At 35.7% G+C, this 25973-nt stretch overlaps 5 protein-coding genes across 6 annotated transcripts; 2 read left to right on the forward strand and 3 right to left on the reverse strand.

The window, feature by feature from the left end:
• Positions 1 to 4450: 4450 nt before the first annotated feature.
• On the reverse strand, positions 4451 to 8281 carry LOC106293483 (amino acid transporter ANT1-like). Its single transcript, XM_013729160.1, has 3 exons — positions 7956 to 8281; positions 5256 to 5903; positions 4451 to 4863 (listed from the first exon to the last, which is right to left on the reverse strand). Exons 1-3 carry the CDS (start codon positions 8196 to 8198, stop codon positions 4456 to 4458), a joined length of 1299 nt encoding a protein of 432 aa, XP_013584614.1. The 5' UTR covers positions 8199 to 8281; the 3' UTR covers positions 4451 to 4455.
• A 1039-nt stretch (positions 8282 to 9320) lies between these two features.
• Positions 9321 to 11850, reverse strand: LOC106295829. Its single transcript, XM_013731823.1, has 2 exons — positions 11755 to 11850; positions 9321 to 11487 (listed from the first exon to the last, which is right to left on the reverse strand). The coding sequence occupies exon 2, from the start codon at positions 11480 to 11482 to the stop codon at positions 9389 to 9391; it is 2094 nt and encodes a 697-aa protein (XP_013587277.1). The 5' UTR covers positions 11483 to 11487; positions 11755 to 11850; the 3' UTR covers positions 9321 to 9388.
• A 1271-nt stretch (positions 11851 to 13121) lies between these two features.
• On the forward strand, positions 13122 to 15701 carry LOC106343565 (myosin-binding protein 7-like). 2 transcript variants are annotated; one of them, XM_013782813.1, is made up of 4 exons: positions 13122 to 13279; positions 13412 to 14682; positions 14805 to 14851; positions 15266 to 15701. In XM_013782813.1, exons 2-4 carry the CDS (start codon positions 13492 to 13494, stop codon positions 15366 to 15368), a joined length of 1341 nt encoding a protein of 446 aa, XP_013638267.1. In that variant the 5' UTR covers positions 13122 to 13279; positions 13412 to 13491; the 3' UTR covers positions 15369 to 15701. The 2 variants fall into 2 exon arrangements, with proteins under 2 accessions (XP_013638267.1, XP_013638268.1); XM_013782814.1 differs by having other exon boundaries at positions 13171 to 13279; positions 13492 to 14682.
• Positions 15702 to 19715: 4014 nt separating this feature from the next.
• Positions 19716 to 21663, forward strand: LOC106295671 (E3 ubiquitin-protein ligase PUB24-like). Its single transcript, XM_013731639.1, has 2 exons — positions 19716 to 20118; positions 20494 to 21663. The coding sequence occupies exons 1-2, from the start codon at positions 19779 to 19781 to the stop codon at positions 21555 to 21557; spliced, it is 1404 nt and encodes a 467-aa protein (XP_013587093.1). The 5' UTR covers positions 19716 to 19778; the 3' UTR covers positions 21558 to 21663.
• Positions 21664 to 21667: 4 nt separating this feature from the next.
• On the reverse strand, positions 21668 to 25167 carry LOC106295670 (T-complex protein 1 subunit eta-like). The gene is made up of 14 exons (XM_013731638.1): positions 25093 to 25167; positions 24748 to 25008; positions 24506 to 24631; positions 24228 to 24431; positions 23937 to 24106; positions 23712 to 23847; positions 23384 to 23500; positions 23153 to 23272; positions 22975 to 23073; positions 22794 to 22883; positions 22413 to 22500; positions 22227 to 22315; positions 22001 to 22075; positions 21668 to 21928 (listed from the first exon to the last, which is right to left on the reverse strand). Exons 1-14 carry the CDS (start codon positions 25105 to 25107, stop codon positions 21842 to 21844), a joined length of 1677 nt encoding a protein of 558 aa, XP_013587092.1. The 5' UTR covers positions 25108 to 25167; the 3' UTR covers positions 21668 to 21841.
• Positions 25168 to 25973: the final 806 nt, after the last annotated feature.

Here is a 25973-nt window from a genome sequence, read left to right on the forward strand (position 1 = left end):
GATTTCAAAGTCAATTGCAAAAATAACCTTTGCGTTGACCAGACGACTTCCAGGTAAGTTGTCTACAGCCAGACGACTTCCCAAGTAAGTCGTCTGACGAACAGATCTGGAAAAAAACTCGATGTCATACCTTAAATTGGTGAGATAAGTTCCTTAGCATACATAAGGCTTCTCCAAGCACACAGAATCACAAACGAAAGTAACCCACCCAGAATCGTTAGCTTCTATGACTCTATGAACCATAAAAAATTTAGAATCAAAATCTTGGGTTTTTTTAGCTCATTGTGGAGAGAAAGTGAGAGATATGTTGTGTTTAGTTCACAAGAATGGAAAAAGAAGAAGGGTAAATCGATTTTGGGAGCATTAAGAGCTTCAAATTGGTTGTTCATGGTGGTTGTGGTATTGATGACAATGACAATCTTGTAATTACTTGAAGATGATGAGGGTAAGAGAGTAAAAATGTCATTTTCGAAAAAAAAAGAAAAAAAAAATTGTTGGCATTTTCGTAAATTATATGAACTTGTGGAGTGAATAGGGCAAAACCAATTTTCAAAAAAAAAGGAGGTTAGTTTTGTGTTTGACTTTAAGTTATAGGTCAATTCTGCAAAAAACCCTTAAGATATTAGGTTAAAATACTGTAAAGGTAGATCTATAGATAAACAATTTAGAATATGGAAATTTTCATACATCATAGATTTTATTAAATAAATATTGTGATTTAGTTTACCTGGATCTTCAACCAAGTGATCAACATTTTGTTCAGGCTCTTCCATCGGTGGGCTTGAGTTCAAATCGATGACATTATCAGCTTCGACTGGCGCTGATTACAAAATAGTTAAACCCAGATTAAAAAATGAATTTCTAATATTACAATCCAACTCATTATAGTTCCAAGTTCCTACGAGTGTTCCATATGCAACGATCTAAAAAGGGTCATCAATAGATGTATACAATATTCTTATATGCATGCTTTAATTCATTATTTCTATAAATGAAACAATTTACGTAAATTTATTTGTTTGAGATATTATGTTAAAGCACTGGAAACGTATATCTATAGATAAATAATTTAGAATATGAAAAAATTGTCATTATAACATATTCCATCACATCTTAGATTCATTAAAAAAATATTTTGATTTAGTTTACCTGGATCTTCAACCAAGTGATCAACACTTTGTTCAGGCTCTTCCATGGGTGGGCTTGAGTTCAAATCGATGACATAATCAGCTTCGACTGGCGCTTATACAAAATAGTTAAACCGAAATTAAAAAATGAATTTCTAATATTACAATCCAACTCATTATAGTTTACATGTTCATATGAGTGTTCCATGCAGCGATCTAAAAAGGGTCAATAGATGTTTACAATATTCCTATATGGCTATATGCATGCTTTTATTCATTAGTTTTATAAATGAAACTATTTACATAAATTGATTTGTTTGATTAAGATATTAGGTTCAAGTACTGTAAACGTATATCTGTAGATTAATAATTTAGAATATGAAAATTGTCATTATGGCACATTTCATTACATCTTATATTTATTAAATAAATATTGTGATTTAGTTTACCTGGATCTTCAACCAAGTGATTAACATTTTGTTCAGGGTCTTCCATGGGTGGGCTTGAGTTCAAATTGATGACATAATCAGCTTCGACTGGCGTTGATATAAAATAGTTAAACCCAAATAAAAAAAAATGAATTTCTACTATTACAATCCAACTGATTATAGTTTCCACGTTCCTACGAGTGTGCCATGCAGCGATCTTAAAAAGGTCAATAGATGTATATAATATTCTTATATGCATGCTTTAATTCATTAGTTTTATAAATGAAACTATTACGTAAATTTGTCTGTTTGATTAAGATATTAGGCTAAAGTACTGGAAACGTATATCTATAGATAAATAATTTAGAATATGAAAACTGTCATTATGACATATTTAATTACATCTTATATTTATTAATAAATATTGTGATTTAGTTTACCTGGATCTTCAACCAAGTGATCAACATTTTGTTCAGGCTCTTCCATGGGTGGGCTTGAGTTCAAATCAATGACATAATCAGCTTCGACTGGCGTTGATACAAAATAGTTAAACCCAAATTAAAAAAAGAAGAATTTCTAGTATTACAATCCAACTCATTATAGTTTCCACGTTCCAACGAGTGTGTCATGCAGCTATCTAAAAAAGGTCAAAAGATGTATATAATATTCTTATATGCATGCTTTAATTCATTAGTTTTATAAACTATTTACGTAAGTTTGTCTGTTTGATTAAGATATTAGGCTAAAGTACTGGTCTACTGGAAACGTATATCTATAGATAAATAATTTAGAATATAAAAATTATCATTATGACATATTTAATTACATCTTATATTTATTAATAAATATTGTGATTTAGTTTACCTAGATCTTCAACCAAGTGATCAACATTTTGTTCAGGCTCTTCCATGGGTGGGCTTGAGTTCAAATCGATGCCAGTGGAATGTTTTGAGGATAATGCATTACTCGACATTGCAATGTTATTTAAATCAAGCCAATTATTTTTATTGTTTGGAGGTAAGATTACCAAGCATGGAAGTTTACTCAGAATCCATGTAGTATTTATATATATGAAGGTGAAACTTTTGACTCCCCTCTATTTTTTTCTAAATAAAGAATCGCATAGAAAAATATTTAAAATATTTCCTACATTGTGTCTTCAACGACATTTAATTCCAAAGACTAAGACATGAAACATTTATGACTCTATAGTCAATGATAGAAACGAGCAACCATTTATCTGAGGAACACATTAATTTTTTTTTTCGGTCAATTTTTTCATGACTGTAATTAAATTCTTACTATTATACGATTCAACTGAAATTTAGTTAATAGTTTAATGAAGGGTAAACAGAAGAAGAGATGATAAACATGAATAGCATTCATACTACATTAAAAATGTTAATGACTGCTGAGTATTTCATTTAGTTGTTTTAGTGATATAGATAAATGAATAATAAATTCTTTAAATATTGTTTATTGTAGATAACACTTTTATAGTAAAAAAATACTATCATTTTACATTTTTAATGCTATCATTGAAACCTAGCTAGTACTGTCTTCATTATTCAAAATTAACTTAAAATGGCATATTGATAAATGTAGAGTAATATATGGATATTTAACTTTTTAGCATCATCCATCTTTGATACCATATTTTCATTATATCTTCTTGAATCTTATTTTATACGTTTAACATATCAAATATTTCTTGATATGTCATTGAGCTTGACCATCTTTAATTTTAGAACTTGACGATACATGTCGCTTATATGTTGGTTATAAGCTCACGAGATTAATACGAATGTTTGGAAACTTAAATGTTGCCATCATAGTTTAGTTTATATAAAATGCTAACAATTCAAATGAATAAGATGAAATAACATTTTTACAGGGAAAGCACGTTAACATTATATGAAGTATAATTAAGTTCACTAATTTCCTTTTAAATTTTGTTTTTTCATTGTATGTTTTATGGTTACTTTACTTTTAACATTGTATATTCACTTTTTTTTTTTAAACTTATCCTATTTTTGAAACTTTAATCTATTTATCAAAATTGTAATTTGATATTTCAAAAGTATAAAATAATCAGATAACTTTATTCCTAAATAGCATCTTGATGCTCATTAATCAACAAAACTATATGGGCAACAAACCCCTAAATATACACTTGCTTCCTTTTTTTCTTAACCTAATAACTTTATTGATATCAACGTAACATATTACATGAAACATGCGTTACATCAAACATGTTACTAAGAAGAATTTTTAACCGAGACAACAGTAATATACGCTTCCTACCGCATTAGCATGACATGCTGATTCGCTAACTTTCCTCCACTTCATTCTTGGTATTTTATGATCTTTCTTGTGGCTCTCAATTTTTATGAGTAAATCTCGTTTTTTTTCTAAGAAGATCATTGGATGCGATCCATCTGTTACATCGCAATCCGTTCTAAACACTTTCGCTGCATGACACATGTTTTGTTGTAACTATCCATTACATTGAAATTATTTTGCTTTGGAACCGATAAATTAAAGCCATAGCAACATCTGACGCCGTATTGCTTTAGAATCTTCGCTCTCTAATGAAATCAATGATGTCTTAGTGCTGTCTTCGTGTGTCTTAAAATAAGTCTAATCGAAAAGACATTCTTTGAGACAGTTGGTTATAGACTTATATAAAGACTGTATACTTGTGTATAGTTTGTGTGATGATCTATGTCTGTCCAAGTAAATATTTAAATACAACCAATCATGCTTTCGCGGGAACTAGCAAAACAATATGTTGTCACCATTTCTATTGACACCCAATTAAATGATCATACAACAGTGGATAGCTTCAAGTAAATTCGTTCGATGTCTTCGTTTTACACAGATTCACTTGTTTTCTTTTTTTACAATCCAGCGACGGTGTTGTATGTACCATAGACAGCAAAGAGCAACCCGCAAATCACGATGAACACATCAACAGATTTGTTCCATAGATTTAGCGATGGACCGAGCAGCGTAAGGTGATAGGAAGCAGGTAACACAAATGAAATGAGTGCACACACTGTACTTCCAACCAGAGATGCAAATGTACCAAACCCCGGGACTAGGGACGCGATTCCTGCGAGTCCTACCACCAAAAGCATCCTCGTGGTGAAGATTACATATTTGGAGACTGAACTTGTCTCGTGATGATGATGATGACGACGATGCTTTTGAAGGCACTCGATCCTTTTCAGTTTCTGCTCTATGATCTCGTTAAGCGGATGTACCATGATCGGGAATGTAAACGTCAATCCCACACATAAGCCAATCTGTTCAAACCCAAAAAGGCATTTATTACTCCCTCAATATACATGATTTTAGTTGTTTCATAATATAAGATGTTTTGAAATATTTAGGTAACTTTATCCTTTTTAAAAGCTATATAATCAATTATATTTTTAATATTCTCATTTATAACTAAATAAATGATATTGAATTATATTTATGTGTTACTTTTAGATTTCTTAATATATATATGCATTGGCCTAAAACATCGTCTAATATGAAATATAAAGAGTAGTTTCCAAAAGGTAAGATTCTTAACTGTTCAAGTAGCACTCTTAACCAAGACAGAGCATACGACAACCAACCATAATGATGATATACGAGAAATATAGTCTATACAAAGCATCAAAAACATTTGGAATGGCATAGTTTTTACCTGCACAGCGATGGCAGACCAATTATTTGGGAGGTTAAGCGTGATGATATCCTTAGTTTCATCTCCATAAGCCATATAACCACAAAACCCAAACAACACGTAGACAAACGTAATCCCAGCAAGCACTTTACCTAACAACTTAGGGAAAGATTCTCTCTCCCTCATAGACCCTTCAAGAGCCAGCGTCATTGCAAAACCTTCAAAACAAAACACAGCAACTCCTCCTGCGAACGGTAAACCACCAACGGTAGACGCAATAGCTGTTCTGTCACTAAACGAGAAGTCTCCACCAACCACCATCTCCACGTTTTCTTTCACGACGAAACACATGGCTATGATGTTGCATATATCGGCAAAGATGCTGAAAGGCGAGAGAGCTGATAAAGAAGTGATCCATGATAACGCAACCTCGATTGGAACCAGAATCAAGATGAAAGAGACCATGGTTAATCCATATGAGCTGAATATGGATGAGAGGTTACGTCCTATGAACACTAGATACGCTACTGATCCACCGCATTGAGCAGTGAATATGAGGAACTCGGTCAGGTATCGACCTTTTGTTCCCATGCATTTGAATCCTAAGTCACCATACGTTTTTGAATCTTCTTGTCCTTCTTCTGATTCTAGCTTATCTCTGCACTGAATCTGCAATACATATATCAAAAACATTAATCCAGAGTGTTTTAGTGAAGACTATACAAAAAACTGCATTTAATTTTTGTCTACAGTTCCAAATTTTTTTCTCAGCTTTAAAATTATCAATTTTATATTAATTTTAAAACAAATAAGAAAAATTAAAAATTATAACTGAATATTTTTGTTTTTTTTTGTTTTTATTCTAGAAATACAACTCATACAATTACCACGTAGGTTCACCAACTAATAGAAATTAGTTATTTCATATTTAGTATCTTTTACAAAAAAAAACAAAATATTATCAATATATCATGATACTAAAATAAACAAACATAAAAAAAATAAAAAAAATAGTACTTGTTGCAAAAAAAAAAGAATTTTTTAAAATATTTTCAACGCCGTTAGCAAAATACTAAACCCTAAACCCTAAATTCTAAACCTTAAACCCTTGGGTAAACCCTAAACCCTTAGGTAAACCCTAAACGTTAGATAAATCCTAAATCTTAAATCAAGAGCAATAAACACTAAATCTTAAAAGCACTAAACCCTTAATCCTAACCTTTAAACCGTTAGATTTAGAATTTTTAAGATTTAGTGTTTAGTGTTTTTGATTTAGGATTTAGAATTTATTCAATAGTTTATGGTTTATCCAAGAGTTTAGGGTTTACGATTTAGGGTTTAAGGTTTACGATTTAGAGTTTAGTGTTTTGCTGATGGCGTTAAAAATATTTTTTAAAAAGTTTTTTTTTCAACTAGTACTATTTTTTATTTATTTTACTTTATCATTTTAAAATTATGATATAAATTAACAATATTTTGTTTCTTTTTTTAAAAGATACTAAATATGAAATAACTAATATCTATTGGTTGGTGACCTACAGAACCAAAAATAACTCTAATTACAACTACAACAAAAAATGATTTAAGCCGATTTAAGAAGATTTAAGCCGAAGCTCCATTGATTTTCAAGGGACAATACCAACGACTAACATGATTCCAGTTTTCTAGTAAACCTAATTCTATCTTCGTTTGGAAATTTTCTAATGAACTTAATTCCATCTTCGTTTGGAAAATCAGTAATAACAATTAATACATGTATAATGGATTTAGGTTTTGTCCCGAGTTCTTCTCTACCATCAGAGTACCACTGCTTGGTTTACAAAAAAAAAAAGAGATTTAAACCCCATACATCTACAGAGTACCACTTTGCCAATGCATATAACATTTTCTTCGAAACGTTTGAAGGTTATATATCAATCTATATCTCAACCAATCATCTACAGTAAAACCTCTTTAAATTGTTCGCAAAAAAAAAAAAAAAAACCTTTTTAAATTAATAATGTTGGAACTTTAAAATTTTATTAATTTATACAGATATTAATTTACAAAAATTTCTTTATTTAAATTTCTTATTATAAGATATATTTATTCTAAGATAAGAAAAATATTTGATTTTATTGTATAGACATTAATTGTTATTTTTTGAAATTTGACATTTATATTAATTTTATTATATTATTTGATGTATATAACATATATTGCATAGAACTTAAATGTGGTTTTAGATATAATATTATTAAATCTCATCAAAAATATATTAAGTATTAAGAAAAAATAAAAATAATTCTATTGTGAATATAAAAAAATAATATAATAATAGGTTTTTACTTATATAAAATATGTATACATATAAATTATTAATTTATAATTTTAATGGGAACATGTATTTACATAGAATTTTTTAAAAATTATTATCTTATTATTTTATCGATTTGTGTCAAATTTTGAACCGGCAAGTTGGGACCGGAGAAATTTATTAATTTATAGAGATTATTAATTTATCAACTATTAATTTATAGATGTTATACTGTAATTAGATAAATTGAATTTTTTTTTTTTTTTTTTTTTTTGTAGATTGTGATATGATTTTAGGAGATCATGAACAATTTTGATAATTGCAAGAGAGAAATCAACTTCTCTCAGGATTAATATGCTACCATAGAAAACCAAATAGAATTTCATTTCAGGTGAAGAAGATCAATGAGGGAGAAAGGAACTGACGAGGAGGAGCATGGAGTAATATGTTGCGAAACCGATGATAATGACGCCGAGAGAGCCAGCGAACCATCCAGCGACGCGAAATGCGTAAGGGAGGCCAAGGACGCCTGTACCGACGATAGAGACTATAATGTTTCCGAGCGTCTGAATAGCCGACGTTCTGTCCCCGGAAGAAGGAGAATTCAGTAGCGGAAGAGATGCATCGATATCGTCGTCCGCCGCCACGTCCTTGATCGCCATCGCCATCGCCTAGTATTTTATTTTTATTTTTGGAGGGCTTCTGGATTGCTCTCCGATAACATGGAGACGTGCGAACTCCTCCTCTGGCCGCCTTTATTATAAAACCCGCCAAATATTTTCTCCTCCTTATATATACGTGGCGTCCCGAAACGTCGTCCCATATATTTTTAGTTTCCAACGATTTCTTTCTATTTTTAAAATGTAAAATAATTGGACTCTAATAGTTGTCTTAAAATAATAAATGATGTTATATACTCTTCTTTTTCTAGTTGATCGATCTTGTAGGTAGGGTTGGTCTACGGAGCTTATTTAAAAACCGGTTCTTATATTCCGCTAAGAACCACATCTAATAATGTGTAAGAGGTAATCTTTGAATTCGTTCATGTGCTTTTATTTGTCACACCATATCAAAACCCCAATACATGTCGTATGAGGAGGGTTTAACTATTAGTCTAGTTACCACTGATTTAGTCTACGTAATTGACTTTTTGTGTTATAGAGAGTTTTGCTTGTATATATGTGGACTCCGTCTCAGGTTTGTTTTTTTTTTTTTTTATCTCAGTGTGTTACATATATAGAGAGAGATTTGTTGGTATTAAGATAGGATACAAGATCTTGGGATTAAGTAGTTAGTGAGATTATATATTGCATATGTTTTATTCAAAAAAAAAAAAAAAAAAGAGATTCTCGCATGTCATCATGTTAACTTGTTAGTGAGATTATTGCATATGTCAACGTTAACAAGTTGGTGAGATTGAATATGTCAACGTTAACTTCGCAAATAGACATAAAACTAGTACAAACAAATATTAATTACATCATGTTTTATCAAAACGGTGTTGACATTTGTTCCCTTGGACCACATACATTCCACATTCATCCAAATTGTTCCATCTAACATTGAATTTTTCAATAATCTTGATTTTCGTTCATTGACAAAAACTTAGTGACGGCTTAGCTTTAATTAGATACTTAAACACAACAAAAAAAAAGGAACACCAATAAATTTAGGAAAATGCCTTAATCTACCGATTATCCAAAGATTAGAGCGCTATACCATCCACCTAACACGTCTAAAATTTTACAAGCACTTATCAAACTTTGACCATCAAAATTTAAAATCTCTAATCAAACAAGCAATATCAAAGTTTTATTATTGGACAATGAAAGACTAAACTGTGACAAGATGTGTATACTTAGTTAAAGGAAGCACGAAGACAATGTGGGTGATAGACACAACGAATAGCATGTATAAGCTTTCTTCTAGGTCCAACGGCTAAAGCACCCATCTGCTTAAGCTTCTCCATTGTCAAATTCGCCATTTGAAACTTACTCATCCTCTGTCCTCTCAGCATCCTCTCAAACTCTCTCCCCAATCCTATAGATCCTACCCATTCGTTCAACCCTCCTGCTTTCTCAACCTTCTTCTCTAGATTCACCACTCTCAGCTTCTCGTTGTCCATAACCACAGAGCTGCACATCACTCTAGGAAACCTTACAGGCTTGTTGTGACCTGTACGACGGCTCCTTTGGTTTGCCATCCTTCTATCTGAATCCATCCTACAATCTTGGGATGATCTCCTTGGACCTGGAGCTTTCCTGGTTGTGTAACTGCGATCCATCACCCTCTCCGGTTTGTCTACAGCTTGAAAATCAGCTGTTTCCTGAGCATCTGATACAAAGTCTCTCGGCTCAGCTTGTGGGTGATGAGTTGCAGGATTCTGCAAAGTGCAATAGTCAAGCACAGGAAGAGAAGGCATCTCTGCTTGAACTACGGTAGCTTTGGGCGTCTCCTTGGCTCTTAGCTCAGCTTGTGATTGGGAAGTTGCAGGCTTCTGCAAAGTGAGATGCCCAGTTACTGGAAGATAAGGCTCCACTGCGTGAACAAGAGTAGCTTTGCGAGTCTTGGCTCTTAACTCATCTTGTGAATGCGAAGTTGCAGGCTTCTGCAAAGTGCAATAGTCAAGCACAGGAAGAGAAGGCGCCACTGCTTGAACACGAGTAGCTTTGAACGTCTCCTTGGCTCTTAGCTCAGCTTGTGACTGAGAAGCTACAGGCTTCTGCAAAGTGCGATGCTCTGTTACTGGAAGTTTAGGCCCCACAGGGCTAAGAAGAGTAGCTTTGAGCGTCTCCTTGGCTCTTATCTCAGCTTGTGACTGGGAAGTTACAGGCTTCTGCAAAGTGCGATGCTCATACTCTGGAAGAGAAGACACTACAGTGTTAGCAAGAGAAGCTTTGCGCGTCTCCTCAGATCTTAACTCAGCCTGTGATTTCGAAGTTGCAGGTTTCTGCAAAGTGATATGTTCAGTTACCGAACGAGAAGACACCACAGTGTGAGCAAGAGTAGCTTTGGGCGTCTCCTCGGCTCTCAACTCAGCTAGTGATTTCGAAGTTGCAGGTTTCTGCAAAGGGGCATGTTCAGTTACCGGAAGAGAAGGCACCACAGTGTGAACAAGAGTAGCTTTGCGCATCTCCTCAGCTTGTGATTGCAAAGTGATATGTTCAGTTACCGGAAGAGAAGACACCACAGAGTGAGCAAGAGCAGCTTTGCGCGTTCTTAAATCAGCTTGTGAATGGGAAGTTGCAGGCTTCTGCAAAGTGATATGCTCAGTTACCGGAAGAGAAGGCACCACTGTGTGAACAAGAGACGCTTCATGCTTATCTGCTCTAAACTCAGCTTGCGTTTGAGAAGTTTCAGGTGTCTGCAAAGTGCGATGTTCAGGTACGGGAACATAAGGCACCATTGTGTGAACATTAGCCTCTCTTAACTCAGCTTGTAACTGAGAAGTTGCAGGCTTCCCCAAAACAAAAGGCTCAGGCACCACTCTCTGAAGAGGAGTAGTTACATGCTTATCCGTTACTACATCTCCTAACTCAGCCTGTGATTGACAAGTTACAGCCTTCTGCAAAATGAAATCTTTAGGTCGAGGAAGAGGAGTAGTCTCACGTATATCTGCAGCAATAATGTCTCTCAACTCAACTAGTGACTGACAAGTCTCAGGCTTCTTCAAAACGAATTCCTCAGGTAGAGGAAGAGAAGGCACCACCACCACACGAGCAGCTTCTCGAGTATCAGCAACAACAGAGTCTCTACGCTCAGCTTGAAGATAAGAAGTTGCAGGAGGCTTCTCCCCAATAAAAGGCTCAGGTAGAGGAAGAGAAGGCAAGACAATGATGACTCTCTGCTTCTTAACAAAAACCCAACCTCCTTCTTCTTCTTCTCCTTCAAAACCCACCTTGGAAGAACCAATCTTGTTTGGCTCCAGCTGCTTCGGCCTTTGCCTCGCCATTAAACCTGAGATCTCCAACAAAAGTATCATCACAAGATTACACATTTATAAAGTTTATTACTTTTCTTGAATTGAATTGAATCCATTTCTAAAGTTGTAGTCTTTGTGTAAATCAGAGTAACAGCTCGATTACATTAGAGGAGTTGAGAGAACAAAACCCTAGAATCGAAGTTCCAATTTCAGCTAAATTGAGGAGAGATTTGGGGATAAAGTCGGGATCTTTGGCTGGTATAAGAGAGAGATTGAAGAGAGAAATGTGAAGGAGGTCGTACCTTTGAGTCTTTGAGTTTCTGATGTCAGTGACGAATGAGGATGACTATGGTTGAGGTTTGTCTCTCACCGGAGGGAGCATATCTTTTTTATTATTTTTGCACTTTCGAAAAAAAAAAAATGCAGACATTTGTTTCTTCTTTTTAAAAAAGAAAAAAAAAAATTAGACATCGGTTAGAAACTGAAATTTCTTAGTAAATACATTTAAAACATTATCACTAAAATATAGTAAAATTTTCTTAGAAATTTGCTATGTTTTCTAAGAAACAAAAATTCTTTTTTTTTTCTATTTTTTGTTTTCATTTCTAAAAATCTCGTACTTTTAAAAATAAAACAAATCAAATATTTATTGTCAAAGTATTCCATGAAAAACGACAAGGAGATGATCCACCACTAATTCGTACAATCGACTCAACTCTCTCGTGGTATTTTAAATTCCGACTTGCTAAATTGACGTCCCATGGATCATCATTTTTCGATAAGTGGAATAGAACGGACCATAAAGATTGAATGAAAATTGAACGTTTTGAATTATAATAGTGTCAGAAAACAATTTTGGTTCTCCATGATGAGATGGAAGATTATCATGGATGATATCTCGTTTACGAGATTTACAAATTACTATAGTTCAGATATAAACGGACTACTCAAATTTGGTAGACATGATTGCTAACTTAGTTGACTGGTCGGTTTCTGTTCATTATTTCATTTCGTCTTTTATGAGAAAAAAATATCAGGATTCATCATCTATTATCAAGTTTAAAATTTAGAAACTTGCATTCAGATTCTTTTTGCCAAAGAGGCTGGAAATAGTGATGTTTTTTTCATTTATAACAGACCAAATCGAAACGAGCATTTTTTCAAAACGATTTAATTTCGACTACCATTTAATCTAAAAAATATGGTAATCTAAAAAAAAAAATAGCCATCTTTTTGCAAGGAGAAAAAAACATCTTCATAAGCTTGTGAGAGTTATTCTAATCCTTACTATAATAAGAAAAGAGCATCTAAAGAGAATATACATCTATCTCTAAACTCTTTGTACAATGCTGTAAAAAACCCCATCCAGATCAATGCCTAGAAGACACCTCACATACCCACATCTCAACCGTTCATCTCAGCCCAATCCCCCCATCCTAAACGTTCATCCAGCATCTGTCTCGTCTCCTCGTTCCTACCAAAAATAACCTCTTTTCACAAAACCACGAGACAGAGTCAAAAGACAAAAAACACAGAGAGAGAGAAGACTCTCCCTCCATCAATCATAAACCCCTTCCCACCGTTTAATATAGACAAAAACAAACAAAACTTTCTCCGAACAAAAAAAAAAAAAAACAGATTTTCATTAGGGTTCTTCCAAAAAAAAAACCAGAAATCTCTTTTCTTTTTCATAAATTTTACATTTTTATTCTTTCCATTTACGAAAAAAAGTTTCCAATTCATATAATTTTATTCTTTTACATAAATCGATTCTGTTTTTTTTTTTCCTGACTCCGTCTCTCTGTTTCTGGGTCCGTCGCCGAGAAGGTAAAAGCTTCAATTTTTTTTCTTTCTTAAAGCTGCGTTTTTTTCTCTCTATACCGATTGTGATTCCACGATTCGATGAGCCTTTGAGGTTGTAGAAGATCAAATTCACATAAAGTTTGATACTTTACGCAGAATCGTCTTCACCTGAGAGATCATCATGCTTTCTAGGGCTTAAAGTCTCTCCTCTTTGTTGTTGTGATAATAATCTTTAGATGGAGTCTCCTTCCAAAGATCTAATCCAATGCTGCGACTGTGGATGCCACTCCTCTCCACGCTCCTTCCACCGCTCCGTGAAACGCAGACACGACGAATCCAACAACCCCAAAGTCCACATCGAGAACGAGTGCGAGCTCCTCCGAGAAACCGTCACCAGCCAGCAGCAATCTATCCAGGAGCTCTACGACGAGCTCGAGAAGGAGAGGAACGCCGCGGCTTCGGCTGCGGACGAGTCCATGAACGTGATGCAGAGGCTGCAGAACGAGAAGGCAGAGCTTCAGATGGAGCTGAGGCAGTACAAGCTCTACGTTGGGGAGAAGATGGAGCACGATTTGCAGGAGATGTTGGCGTTGGAGGAGTTGGTTAATCAGAGGGAGCAGACTATAATGGCGTTGACGTGCGAGGCTCAGGCTTATAAGCATAGGATGATGAGTTATGGGTTAACGGAGGGTGAAGCTGAAGGGGGCAAGAGTGGTAACTCGAGTGATGGATATGATCTTACTGCTTATGATTATCCTCCTTTGAAGTGTAATGTAGTTGAGAATCATGATCCTCTGGGAGCTGATGTATATGTTGCTGATGATGGGAAGTATCCGCCTGTTGTTTCGCCTTTGAAGAGTTTGGATCAGAGGATCAGCGAGATGGAGACTAATCCTGGCTTTGCTGAGCTGGATGGTGGTTTCTCCGGTGTTAAGGAGAAGATGGTGGTTGGTGGTCAGAGTCCAAGGCCTCAACGACATTTTAGGAGGATGTCTACTAAAGAAGTTAGGCCTGATGCTTATGTTGAGTCTCCTAAGAAAGTGGCTAATGTCTCCTCATATACAGAGAATGTTAATGCTAAAGATGATGACTCTTCGGATATAGGAGGAGATGACATGAGTGATAGAGTTTACACCATTGACTCTGTTCATCACGGTGTAACTGAGCAAAAGCTTGAGGCTGAGACTTCTGATGGTATGGATCTTGGTGATCCTGATATAACGAAGCTGTACATGAGGCTTCAAGCACTGGAAGCTGACAGGGAATCGATGAAGCAGGCGCTTGTTTCTATGAGGACTGACAAGGCTCAGATGGTGCTGTTGAAAGAGATTGCTCAACATTTGTCAAAGGAAGTTGTTCCTCAAAGGAGGTTGCCTCTGAGGAAAGCATCCACCGGTGGGCCATTGCCTTTCACTCCTGTCTTTAAGGTGGTTTTGAAACCCTCCATCACAATTCTTGGGTTGTTTTGTGTACTAATAGGAAGCATTGTCTTGTAAAGTTCTGTCTCACTATCTAACTGGTTTCTTTTGGATTATTTGTTGCTATGCAGTGGATCTCTTCTTTTGTTTCCTGGAGAAGAAAGGCTCGTAGAAGCAAGTAAGTCGATCTTATTGCATGAATAAGCTCCTTGTAGTAGATAATAAATTGTTTGTGAAAAGAACTTTATACAAAGATGAATCTCCTCCTTATATATTCCAAACACAGAGACATTGTTTCATTTTGAAGGGCTATTCAATCCGGGTTTCGGTTTGTTTTTGTCGGTTTTTCGGTTTCTAAAAATTAGCTACCATATTAAGACCATATCTACTTTGGTTCGGTTCGTTTATATAATACGTTATTCGATTTTATACCAACAAAAAAACATAACTATATTTATCTTTTATAAAATTTTGTCAATTTTAGTTTATATGATTAAATTCGGATTTATTAAAACATAAAGGTGCTGTTGGTATGTGAGGAGCTGATCTTGAAACTTACATTCAGTCTCTGTTGCAATGAAAATGTATGTAGGTATATGTATGGGATGTCAGCAAACAACATGGGACTGCAAATGCTTCTAGAAAAGGTCCCTAGATCAAGGAAATGGCGATGCCTCAGGAGCACGCAAGTGTGAAACAGATCCAAATCCTTCCAGCCAAAATCATTCTCCTGACACTCTAGATTTCCAAACCACATAAGTATCAGTTACTGATGAATTGCATTTCGTAAAGTGTGTGTGTTTTTCTCCAACTCGAACTGGGGTTCTTGTTCTTGGGTTGCAGAGAAAAATGTTTGTCCTTTGCGGTTTTTTTATTCATTCTGTTTTCTCTCCAATGTTTTAACTGTTTGTATAAAAATAAGGGGGTTGAAGAATGATTTATAACTCAGAGGCTATACAATATTTTCTATGATTTATAACTCAAGAGACTATACAATATTTGTATGGTTTCCGACTTGTGTTGTTTTATTTTGTTTTCCCATGTTTTCGAGATTGATCCATCCTAATTCAACAGTTCAACTACCTTGTGTAGTTATATCACAAGTTTTTCTTATTTCCAAAACAAATATTTGTAGAGAACTCCAAGTAGAAGATGTGTCACGGGACTCGCCACTTGTAGTCAAACAAAATGAACTTTTGCTCAAAGAAAAAAAAAGTCAAACAAAATAAACTCTAGTCTGGTAGTTACCATTTAAATTGTCACTCTGGGAATTGAGTAGTGTGTTAACCAAAAAGAAAAAGAAAAATGAAATTGAGTTGTTTATAAGACATGATCTAAACCCTAAAAAAGGGCTGGGCATAAAATCCATAAACCCTGAACCGAAAACTCAGATCTTTGCCCGGTCGAAAATGTAAAAAAGTCCAAATGAATCTTGTAGGGTGTTACAAAACTGAACCCGAACGGATAATCCGAGAAACCAAAAAATCCTATAAAATATCCCAAAAATGATTTGAATGTCCAAATTAATATACATTATAAATATTTGAAACATAAATATGTACTTCAAATATTGAATTTCATATTTATTTCGATATGGTATTTAAAATTTAAAATTTAAATAAGTACTTTAAATACTCAGTTTTCTGAAAATAAGTGTTTCAAAAAAAAAATCTTATGTTTTGTTTTTAAATTTTAAATTCTATTTTGGATATATCCAGATCGATACGATATAATCCAAATCCGAACAATATATTTACTTATGAATATATTTACTTATGGATTTTAGCTAAAATGTGATACAAAAGTGATCCGAGACTGATGTAATCCATACTTACAAATTTATTAGTATGGTATACCTATGACGTATTACAAAATAGAACTGAAATCCAAAGAGAATCCGAACAGATACTCGAAGCGTAACGTTATATATATGTAGAGGTGTCAACTGGGCGGATTGACCATGGGCTAGCCTAGTCCAATTCATTTTGGGCGGACTATGGACGTGTCCAATTAATAAATGGTCCAACTGGACAAAAGACTAGTTGGTACATGGTCCAATTGGGCGAAGACCAAATGGACAATGGGTGTCTATGGGCTTCCTAAAACATATTTTCATGAGTTTAACAAAAGAAATCATAACTTTACAATTTAACCAAAAAAAATGGTTTTATCGTTAAAATAAAAAAAGTAACAATTTTGACGGAAAACATAATTTCACAATTTTGACGGAAAAATGTATTTCATAAATTTGGCCGGAAAATGCAATTTCTCGGTTTTGGCGGGAAACATAATTTTTTGGTTTCTGCGGGAAACATAATTTTTTGGCTTTGGCAGAAAAACGCAATTTCCGGTTTTGGCGGGAAAACGCAATTTCTCAATTTTGGCGGGAAAGCGCAATTTTTTCGGTTTTGGCGGGAAAACACAATTTTGGCGGGAAAACGCAATTTCTGGGTTTTTGCGGGAAAACGCAATTTCTCAATTTTGGCGGAAAAACGCAATTTTTTGGTTTTGGCGGGAAACACACAATTTTGGCGGAAAAACGCAATTTCTGGGTTTTGGCGGGAAAATGCATTTTCTCGGTTTTAACGGGAAAACACAATTTCTCGGTTTTAACGGGAAAACGTAATTTCTCGGTTTTGGCGGGAAAACACAATTTCTCGGTTTTGGCGGGAAAACGTAACTTCTCGGTTTTGGCGGAAAAACGCAATTTCTCAATTTTGGCGGGAAAGCGCAATTTTTTCGGTTTTGGCGAGAAAACGCAATTTTTCGGTTTTGGCGGGAAAACACAATTTCTCGGTTTTGGCGGGAAAACGCAATTTTTCGGTTTTTAACGGAAAAATACAATTTCTCGGTTTTGATAGAAAAACATAGATTTATAGTTTTGACAAGAAAAAAAAGTATTTTTATAATTTTGGAAAGTAAGTATAATTTCAAAATTTTAGAAATAAAATCTAGACTAATAATTGAAAAATAATTATAAATATTATTGGGTATCTATGAGCATGCCTATTTGGACATGGTCTCTGTTAGTTTTGAATCTTTTGATCATTTGTTTGGACCATTGTCAATATGAACACCATTACTGTTGTCCAAAACTGAAAGGGTCCAACTGGTGAAGCCCAATTGAGCCCTTGACGGACCATTTTCTCGGTCGTCTGCGCATTATAGCCCAAATGGTCTCCACTTGGTTGCCTTCTGGTGGGTTTAAATATCTCCCAAGGTGGGCCAGTGAAAGACTCTCAAGTCTCCGTATCTGTCGTATATTTAGTCAGAAATGCATTTTCAGAATGTTCTACTTGTGTACCTTATTATACAAGTCAATCGTATATGATAGATGCATACATATACCAGACAACCGATAATATTAATGGACACGAGCTTAATGCACATATTTATTTTTTCATGAGCCTTTATGTGGCACGATTCGATTTGTCTGTCACCCACTTGATTTCTTGATGTGACGTTTAATTTGTAGATCTTATTATATCGCAGCCAATCTTCTTTTGGTAAAATATCGCAGCCAATCTTATATATTCCCAATTTTTCCACCACCATCTTTTTTTTATTTTTTGATTAACCAGGTGTTAACCTTGCGGCCCCCCACCTAGGCTCGGCGCCAGCCTTTGCCTGTACTTTTTTACGGGCCCTGAGCACGCCTCCCCTTCTCCGCGAGTCGAACAGCCGACCTCCCCTCCCGGAGGTAGTACCACTGGACTACGAGGTCCTGGGTACCATCTTAGAACACACTTATTGCAAGGATGAAGATAAGTATTTCAAACAATTACGTTATAACAAATAATAATATCCCTAAATATGAAGTGGGTATCTCAAATCCGAAAACATTGTTATTTTTTATTTATATTAATGTTTGAGAATCCCACTAAGAACCTTGCAATATGGTGTTCCTATACAAACGTAAACTTTGCAGTATTTGCAATCGTTATGCTCAATTTGAGTATATAAAAGTAATGTTCTAAAAAGTGATATAGGCGACGTTTAAACACTGACTAAGCTTTATAAAACTGTGGCGATTACTTTTTAAACTACTTAGACAATTACAATATTATAATAATAAATAATATATATTTATTATTTATAAACTATAATAATTAGTTTATTATAATATAGATGCTTATGAAAATAAAATGATATAAAATGTATCATTTATAAACAATAATATTTAATTAAAACATTGCATATATTCAATATATACTTATAATTTATAAATGTCTAAGTCGTCTAACTAATAATATAAATCTCCGTTTAATCGTTTTAGGTACTAGGCGAACACTTAATCCTTTCTTGAACATCGTATAAAATAATATCCTATATAAAGTATCAAAAAAATGGAATTCTATGTCTTAGAAAAATTACAAGTCTTATTATATTATTCCTATTCGTATATGTTGACCTCCAACTAACACACATAAAATTTCCGTGAATTCTAATAGATTTTTCTTTTTCTTCCTGTTGAAACTATAGTTTTCTTTTTGCCGACCAGCCAAAATCAGCCTAGTCAAAACAAAAACAAAAACTATCTTATAGACTCCCACGTAGTAATTATCTATATTTCATAGAAGATTGTAGAAATATAAACATGTTAGTAACCCCTAAACAAATAAAACTAGGGAGAGAGCTTTTATGAAAACTTATAGTTTAAACAATTACATGCATGATTAGTGATTTCATTGGCATAAAGAAACATACACGCGTCTCTGTCTGAGAGCAGGATTAATACAGTAGATAAGAGGAGTGCTTAGGAGTGGGTTCCACCACAAAAGGAGAAGAAGCGACGTACTTACTGACCCGTGGCGGTCCGCGATTGATTCGTTTTAAATTTTTTTTTTAAAAAAAAAAATCAGAGAAAAAACCAAAAAAAATAAAATTAACCACTCCAGTTGGAATGCTAGGGTTAATGGTGCTCTGATAGTCTTAAAAACATATGTTAGTGGGATTCAAATAGAAGACCATTCAAACAAAGTCCGTCCTAAAGTAAACGCAGCCGCCATCTCTTACCATCAACCATTTGTTATATACTATCATTTAATTATACACACACGACTTTATTACAAAACCATATTATACGTTTTTGCTTTTTTCATCAAATGGATCATGAAGAGGATGAGATCGAGATCCCTAACTACTTTATCTGCCCAATCTCACTAGAAATTATGAAAGATCCAGTCACGACCGTTTCTGGCATCACTTACGACCGTCAAAGCATCGTTCAGTGGCTAGAGAAGGTCCCATCATGTCCCGTGACGAAGCAGCCTCTTCCTCTAGACTCAGATCTTACGCCTAACCATATGCTTCGCCGTCTCATCCAACACTGGTGCGTCGAGAATGCAACGCGTGGTGTTGTTAGAATCCCTACTCCCAGAGCTCCTCCAGGGAAGCCTAACTTAATCGAGGAGATCAAGAATCTCAAAAAGTTTGGACAAGAAGGTACTGTGACGGTTTTGTCCGGTTATTTCAGTATTCGGTTTGATGTGGCAAATTTTAGTTTGGTTTCGGATAAAAGAAACTAAAAATATCAATGTTCAAGAAAACGTTAATCATGTGTTTTATAAAAAAAATAGTGCCTAGACATGTGTATAGACGCCTATTATTGTTTTAGAAAAAATTATCTCGCTTGTGATCAATATATCGATTAGACGAATGCTAAGCGCCGTTTAGAATGATTTTTAGAATATTCAAAAATATAATAAGTAAGGCAATTGGTTCAGTTGGACTAAATTCAAGTTGGAATGAGTTTGTTCAGCTTTAACTGTCTATACCGTTCGGTTGAGATTAACATTTGGTTCGGTTTGAATTGAACAGCCTTAGGAAAAGAAGACACGTTAAAGAAGCTTGAAGTGTTAGCTATGGAGGGAGAGAGAAACAGGAGACTGATGTGTGAAGAAGGCGTACATAAGTCTTTGATCTTGTTCGTAGTCAAGTATACTCGTGAAGAAGAAGAGGAGGAGGGACAACGTCGTATCAAAGGGAACCTAGATGAGTCTCTACGTCTTCTTCACTTGATCGGTGTTCCGTTAAATGAAGCAAGAACAATCTTGATCGAAAATGAGCGGATCTTGGAATCGTTGACTTTGGTCTTAAACCAACAAGACTTCATGAACAAGGCTTATACTATTGTCCTCTTGAGGAACCTAACTGAAAACACATCCTCTCATATCGTCGAGAGATTGAGTGCTGAGATATTCAAAGGCATCATAGGGTTTCTCAAGGACGAAGTAAGTAGTTCCAATCGCGTAAACCCTAGCGTGTGTGCTACGGTACAACCATCAAACTCTAGAGTGAGAAACAAGGCACCATCGAAACTAGATCATAGCGTGGTTATTAAACAAGCTGTGACCGCTGCGCTGATGATTCTTCTAGAGACCTCTTCTTGGAGCCGGAATCGTACCATCCTTGTGGATCTCGGTGCGGTTTCGGAACTCATCGAACTCGAGATAAGCTCAATTGGCGAGAAGAGAACCACGGAACTTGTGTTGGGAATCTTGTCTCGTTTATGTTGTTGCGCAAACGGTAGAGCTGAGTTTCTTGCACATAGAGGCGGAATCGCGATTGTGACAAAGCGGTTGTTGAGGGTTTCGGCAGCAGCGGACGATAGAGCTATCTCTATACTAAGCTCAGTGTCCAAATACTCGCCGGAAAGCGAAGTGGTGGAAGAGATGGCTAGCGTAAGGACAGTAAAGAAGCTTTGTTCTGTCCTAAGTATAGACTGTAGTTTAAGCTTGAAGGAGAAAGCGAAAGAGATACTTAGAGATCATATTGATGAGTGGAAGAAGTTTCCATGCATTGACGTAGCTCTAGTTACTAAGCTTTTAAGCTCTTCACCCAAAGATCTACTCACCGAGTATTACTCACGAGTTGGTGTTTAGCACTTTTGCGTTATGTACTCCAATCAAGTAAATTACTCTCCAAGATGATGTATGCAGCAAGAGATACATCACCAAATGAATTTGATGCAGTGATTCTTGATCTAATTAGCTTCTCAAGTGTAACAAAAAACCACACTGAAATTTCATTTTAACAAATTGTATGGACATACGTCAACAAACACACACCCCGACACTAGCTTTTTGATTTCAAGATCACCAAAATTCAAGCAAAACTAAAATTCAGAGAAAAAAATCTGCAAGTTTGACATTAGAGAGAAAAAAACTTAACGCCTGCGCATACCACGGCCACGACCTCCACCGCGTCCTCTTCCCATAGCTCCAGCGGCAGCATCTCCCTGTGCGCTCTCAGACTGCATTTTTGTTATACAATTATCAACACATTATATACACATTCTCAAACATAAAAAGAAATAAGAGCATACTTTAGGGTTCTTCACGGTTTCATCCACACTTAGGATAAGGCACGCTGCCTCAGTTGCAGCGTTTATAGCATTAATCTGCCACAACAAAGGGACACAACCGATCATCAATGAACCTTTCTATGAAAGATATTCACACAAAATACAAACATTCCCAAGTAGTACATTATCATAAATGGCACAATAGTCCCATAAACAGAGAGTATAAGTTTCTAGAATCTTGCAATACCTTCACAACTGCAGGTTCCCACACGAAGTTAGCAAATGAGTCCGCTATTCCACCAGTGTTGATGTCTACTCCGTAAGAAGCTCCTTCACCTGTTATACACAGACATGATAGCATATCATCAAATGAGATTACTCTGCATATCAAAAGATTATTACATCAAGCTTGTGAACGTGAAAGAACGCTCACCGCTTTGCATGGCGTGTTTCTGTCTTAATTTATTTAGGACATCAGTTGCATCAAATCCAGCATTGTCACATAGCTGTCGTGGAATAACCTGTAATACATACCACAAACGATATGAGTTCAGATATTTTTCTCAAAGGTGAAGCAAAAAGTTTCAAAAACACGGCTTAATATTAATTTGGACCCTACTTACTAGTTTACCAGATTTCTAATTTATTTGTACATAACAACGAGCACACAGAAAACATCACTTCTCTATTAATGCCCAAATAACAGAGAACACAGCTACAAAGCTCATCTTAATATTCGGATAGCATAGCAAGTATGGGATTCTCAGAAATTAGACGGACAAAGCAAAACATTCAAGTCAACTAGAAAGTGTACCTCCAGGGCCTTTGCATACGAGTTGATGAAAAGCTGTGACTTCCCAGCAATTGTTCGTGAATGCTGCCTCAGGTATTTGCTTATCTCCATCTACAACAGGGAGCAGTCTCTCTCATTGTCTATGCTATTAACCTATGTGCAAACTTTTAAATCTAAACCGCAGTGGATGAAGGATACTCACATCAATAGCTCCACCTCCAGGCACAACAGTTGAGTTTTTCACAGCTCTTCTCACAATCATAATAGCATCATGCAAACTCCGCTCAGCTTCTTCGATGAACTGCCATTAACATTTCAAAGAAAGTCATATCAGTGCTGATTTTTTCGTTTTCATTAAGCATCCAATATATGATGTATACCTGATCAGCGCCACCACGGAGGACAATAGTTGCTGTACGTCCTGAAGGGCAACCACTGAATATGTTAAACCTCTCCCCACCAACTTGTTTTTCCTCAAAAATCTCACAAGTTCCGAGAACCTGTACAGTGTACATATAAAAACAACTGATTTAAAGGAAAATAATCAACAAGTCGCTGAAAGCTTGTTAGCATATCTAGAAAGCAAGCAAAGAAATTCAATTTTCACTAGCCTCGGGTATTATGTTGTTAACACTTGTCTGAATTGTTCCTCCGGCCGCAGCAGCCACGCGATTAAGATCTTCTTCTGCTACACGGCCAGCGCAGAAAATATCACGATCAGCAAAATACTGCAAAAAATGCATAGAGATTTCGGTTAAATGCGCAAACACTCTTCATTAATATGAAAATGAACTAAATAGAGCAACGAATATGATTTATTTCTGACGAAATGAAACATCATCATACACTAAAACAACCTATAACCAATCAATTTTATGATGCCTCAGGAGAAAAAAGAAAGACGTCAATAGCCAACTGAGAAATTAGGAATCGACAAACCTGAGTAGCTAGATCACCAATAGCCAATCGGGAAAGAACAACCTTAGCTCCACTTTCGACACATTTGTCTAGCTTGTCATAAATGATATTCCACTCTGCATCAACTATTGACTGGTACTGCGATGGATCTGACAGCCTGTGAACAAAGGACAGAAGTCAAGTCAAACCAGGCCAAAAGATGCATAACCGAAGGAAAAATTTAACAGAAAACGCCAGAGTTCCAACCTAATCTCAGCGTTTTCCTTCTCAGATTTCAACTCCAGTTCAATGTTAAGCAGTAGGATTTTGGGGTTATCAAACTTCTTCGGCTGCTGTTCAAAACCCGCATACGAGAAAGTCTTTTTGAAGGCCACACCATCAACTAGGAAAGAGTCCCGCATGTTACCACCAGGAACCTGCAGAGCAAACCACACCATTAGCTCTGAAGCATAAGAACAAGTGCAAAACTTCATTTACACAGACTTGGATCTCGAAAATTCAAAACCTTCAAAAAAAAAAAAGAAGTTCTTTTTTTACCTTTTTGATCCCAATCAAATTGAGCCTGTCGTCATCCCCAATGGCCATAACAGCATCAACAACCATAGTAGCGAAAAACTCCTTTTCTCCACCAATAAGCTTAGAGGAAAGAGTGGTAGCAGCGCATTTAGCCAACAAACCTTTCTTCTCCTCCACACTCTTCCCCTCAATGCTAACAGCGAGTTCTTTCACCTTCTCAATTGCCTACATCGTCAAACAGTAATTAAAAAAAAAGACTTTGCAATATCCCCAAGAAAAAAAAAGAAAATACAACAAACCAAAGCGCTTGCAGTGCGATAACTCCTAATCAAATTCTGAGAGTGAACACCATCCTCAACAAACGGCTTAGCTTCCTTCAAAAACTCAGCAGCAAGAAGAACAACCGTCGTCGTCCCATCACCAACCTAAACCAATAACAAAAAAGCAGCAGCTCATGAACTCAATTCACACATTCCAAGATCTGCATAATTGAACAAAATCAACAACACTGAAGATCCAAGATCCAGCTCGATTTCCGCACCTCTGAGTCCTGAGACTTGGCGATATCGACGAGGATCTTAGCGGCGGGATGTACGATGTCGAGGAGCTTCATAATAGTAGCGCCGTCGTTGGAAATGGTGACGGATCCCTTATCGTCGTGGATGAGCTTGTCCATCCCTCGAGGACCGAGCGTGGTTCGAACCACGTCGCCAACCGCCGTGACGGCGTTGATGTTGCTCAGAAGCTGAGCTTTCCCCTGAGAAGTGTCTGTGCCTTCCTTCAGCAGTATGATTTGCGGTTGCTGCTCCCACCAAAGTAGATTCACATTAATCAGTCAGTATCTGAACATATATGTGTATTCAGAGAGAGTGTAGATGCAACTTACCATCATCGACGCCATTGTAGATGCGTTGAGGAGCTACGGAGAAATGGGAGAGAGAGAGAGAGAGATTTAGGGTTTATTTTTACGTCGTTGTGTTGTTCATTCATATATTTGATTTTAGATCTAGACCGGCCGGTTGAACCGATAAATCTGGAACTTTTCGGATAGCCTTTATATTCGGATCCATTTCATTTTTTTGAACCCAAGCATATGTGACCCAGTCAAATATAGTTTTCATTGGTTGGCTCAACTAGTTTTCATTTTCAAGTTGACAAAAACATTTAGTAGCAATAATATAACTTATGTTAAATCTCTTATAGATAAACTAGAATATAAAAGACATTGATTCTGTTTCTATGTTTAAGCAGAAACTCGTAACTCGTGATACTCTCTATAGTTAATTTTATGAGCCAAAGTTTGAAGTTGCATCTTCTTCTCATCTTTCGCACCTTAGTTTCTGATTGTCTTTGGGCCTGGATTCGGGCCAGCTTTGACAGTTGGTGATCTGGAAATTTAGGTTTTCTCTGGACGAATAAACCGAACCCGAAAATCCAAACAGAATCCGATCTGATAAAAATAAATCTGAACCGATCCGTACCCGACATAAATACCGAATGGATCCTGTTTTTTTGGTATTTTGGGTTATGGGTATTATCCTAACCGAACCCGAACCTAAATGGATATCCGATAGAACCCGAAACATTTAAAATTACAAAAAGAACTTCTACCAAATATGATCTTAATTCTTAAAATGTATCCAAAATACTTTAAGATATTACTGAACTTCTAAAATAATTATATGTTACATGAAGGTTGATGGTGGAATGTGGCGGTTGAAGCCTGAAGTTTTTAGATTTTGGTTTTGTTTTCATTGAATAATGTTT

The sequence above is a fragment of the Brassica oleracea genome, chromosome C5 (genome assembly GCF_000695525.1).
Source record: "Brassica oleracea var. oleracea cultivar TO1000 chromosome C5, BOL, whole genome shotgun sequence".
NCBI lineage: Eukaryota > Viridiplantae > Streptophyta > Magnoliopsida > Brassicales > Brassicaceae > Brassica > Brassica oleracea.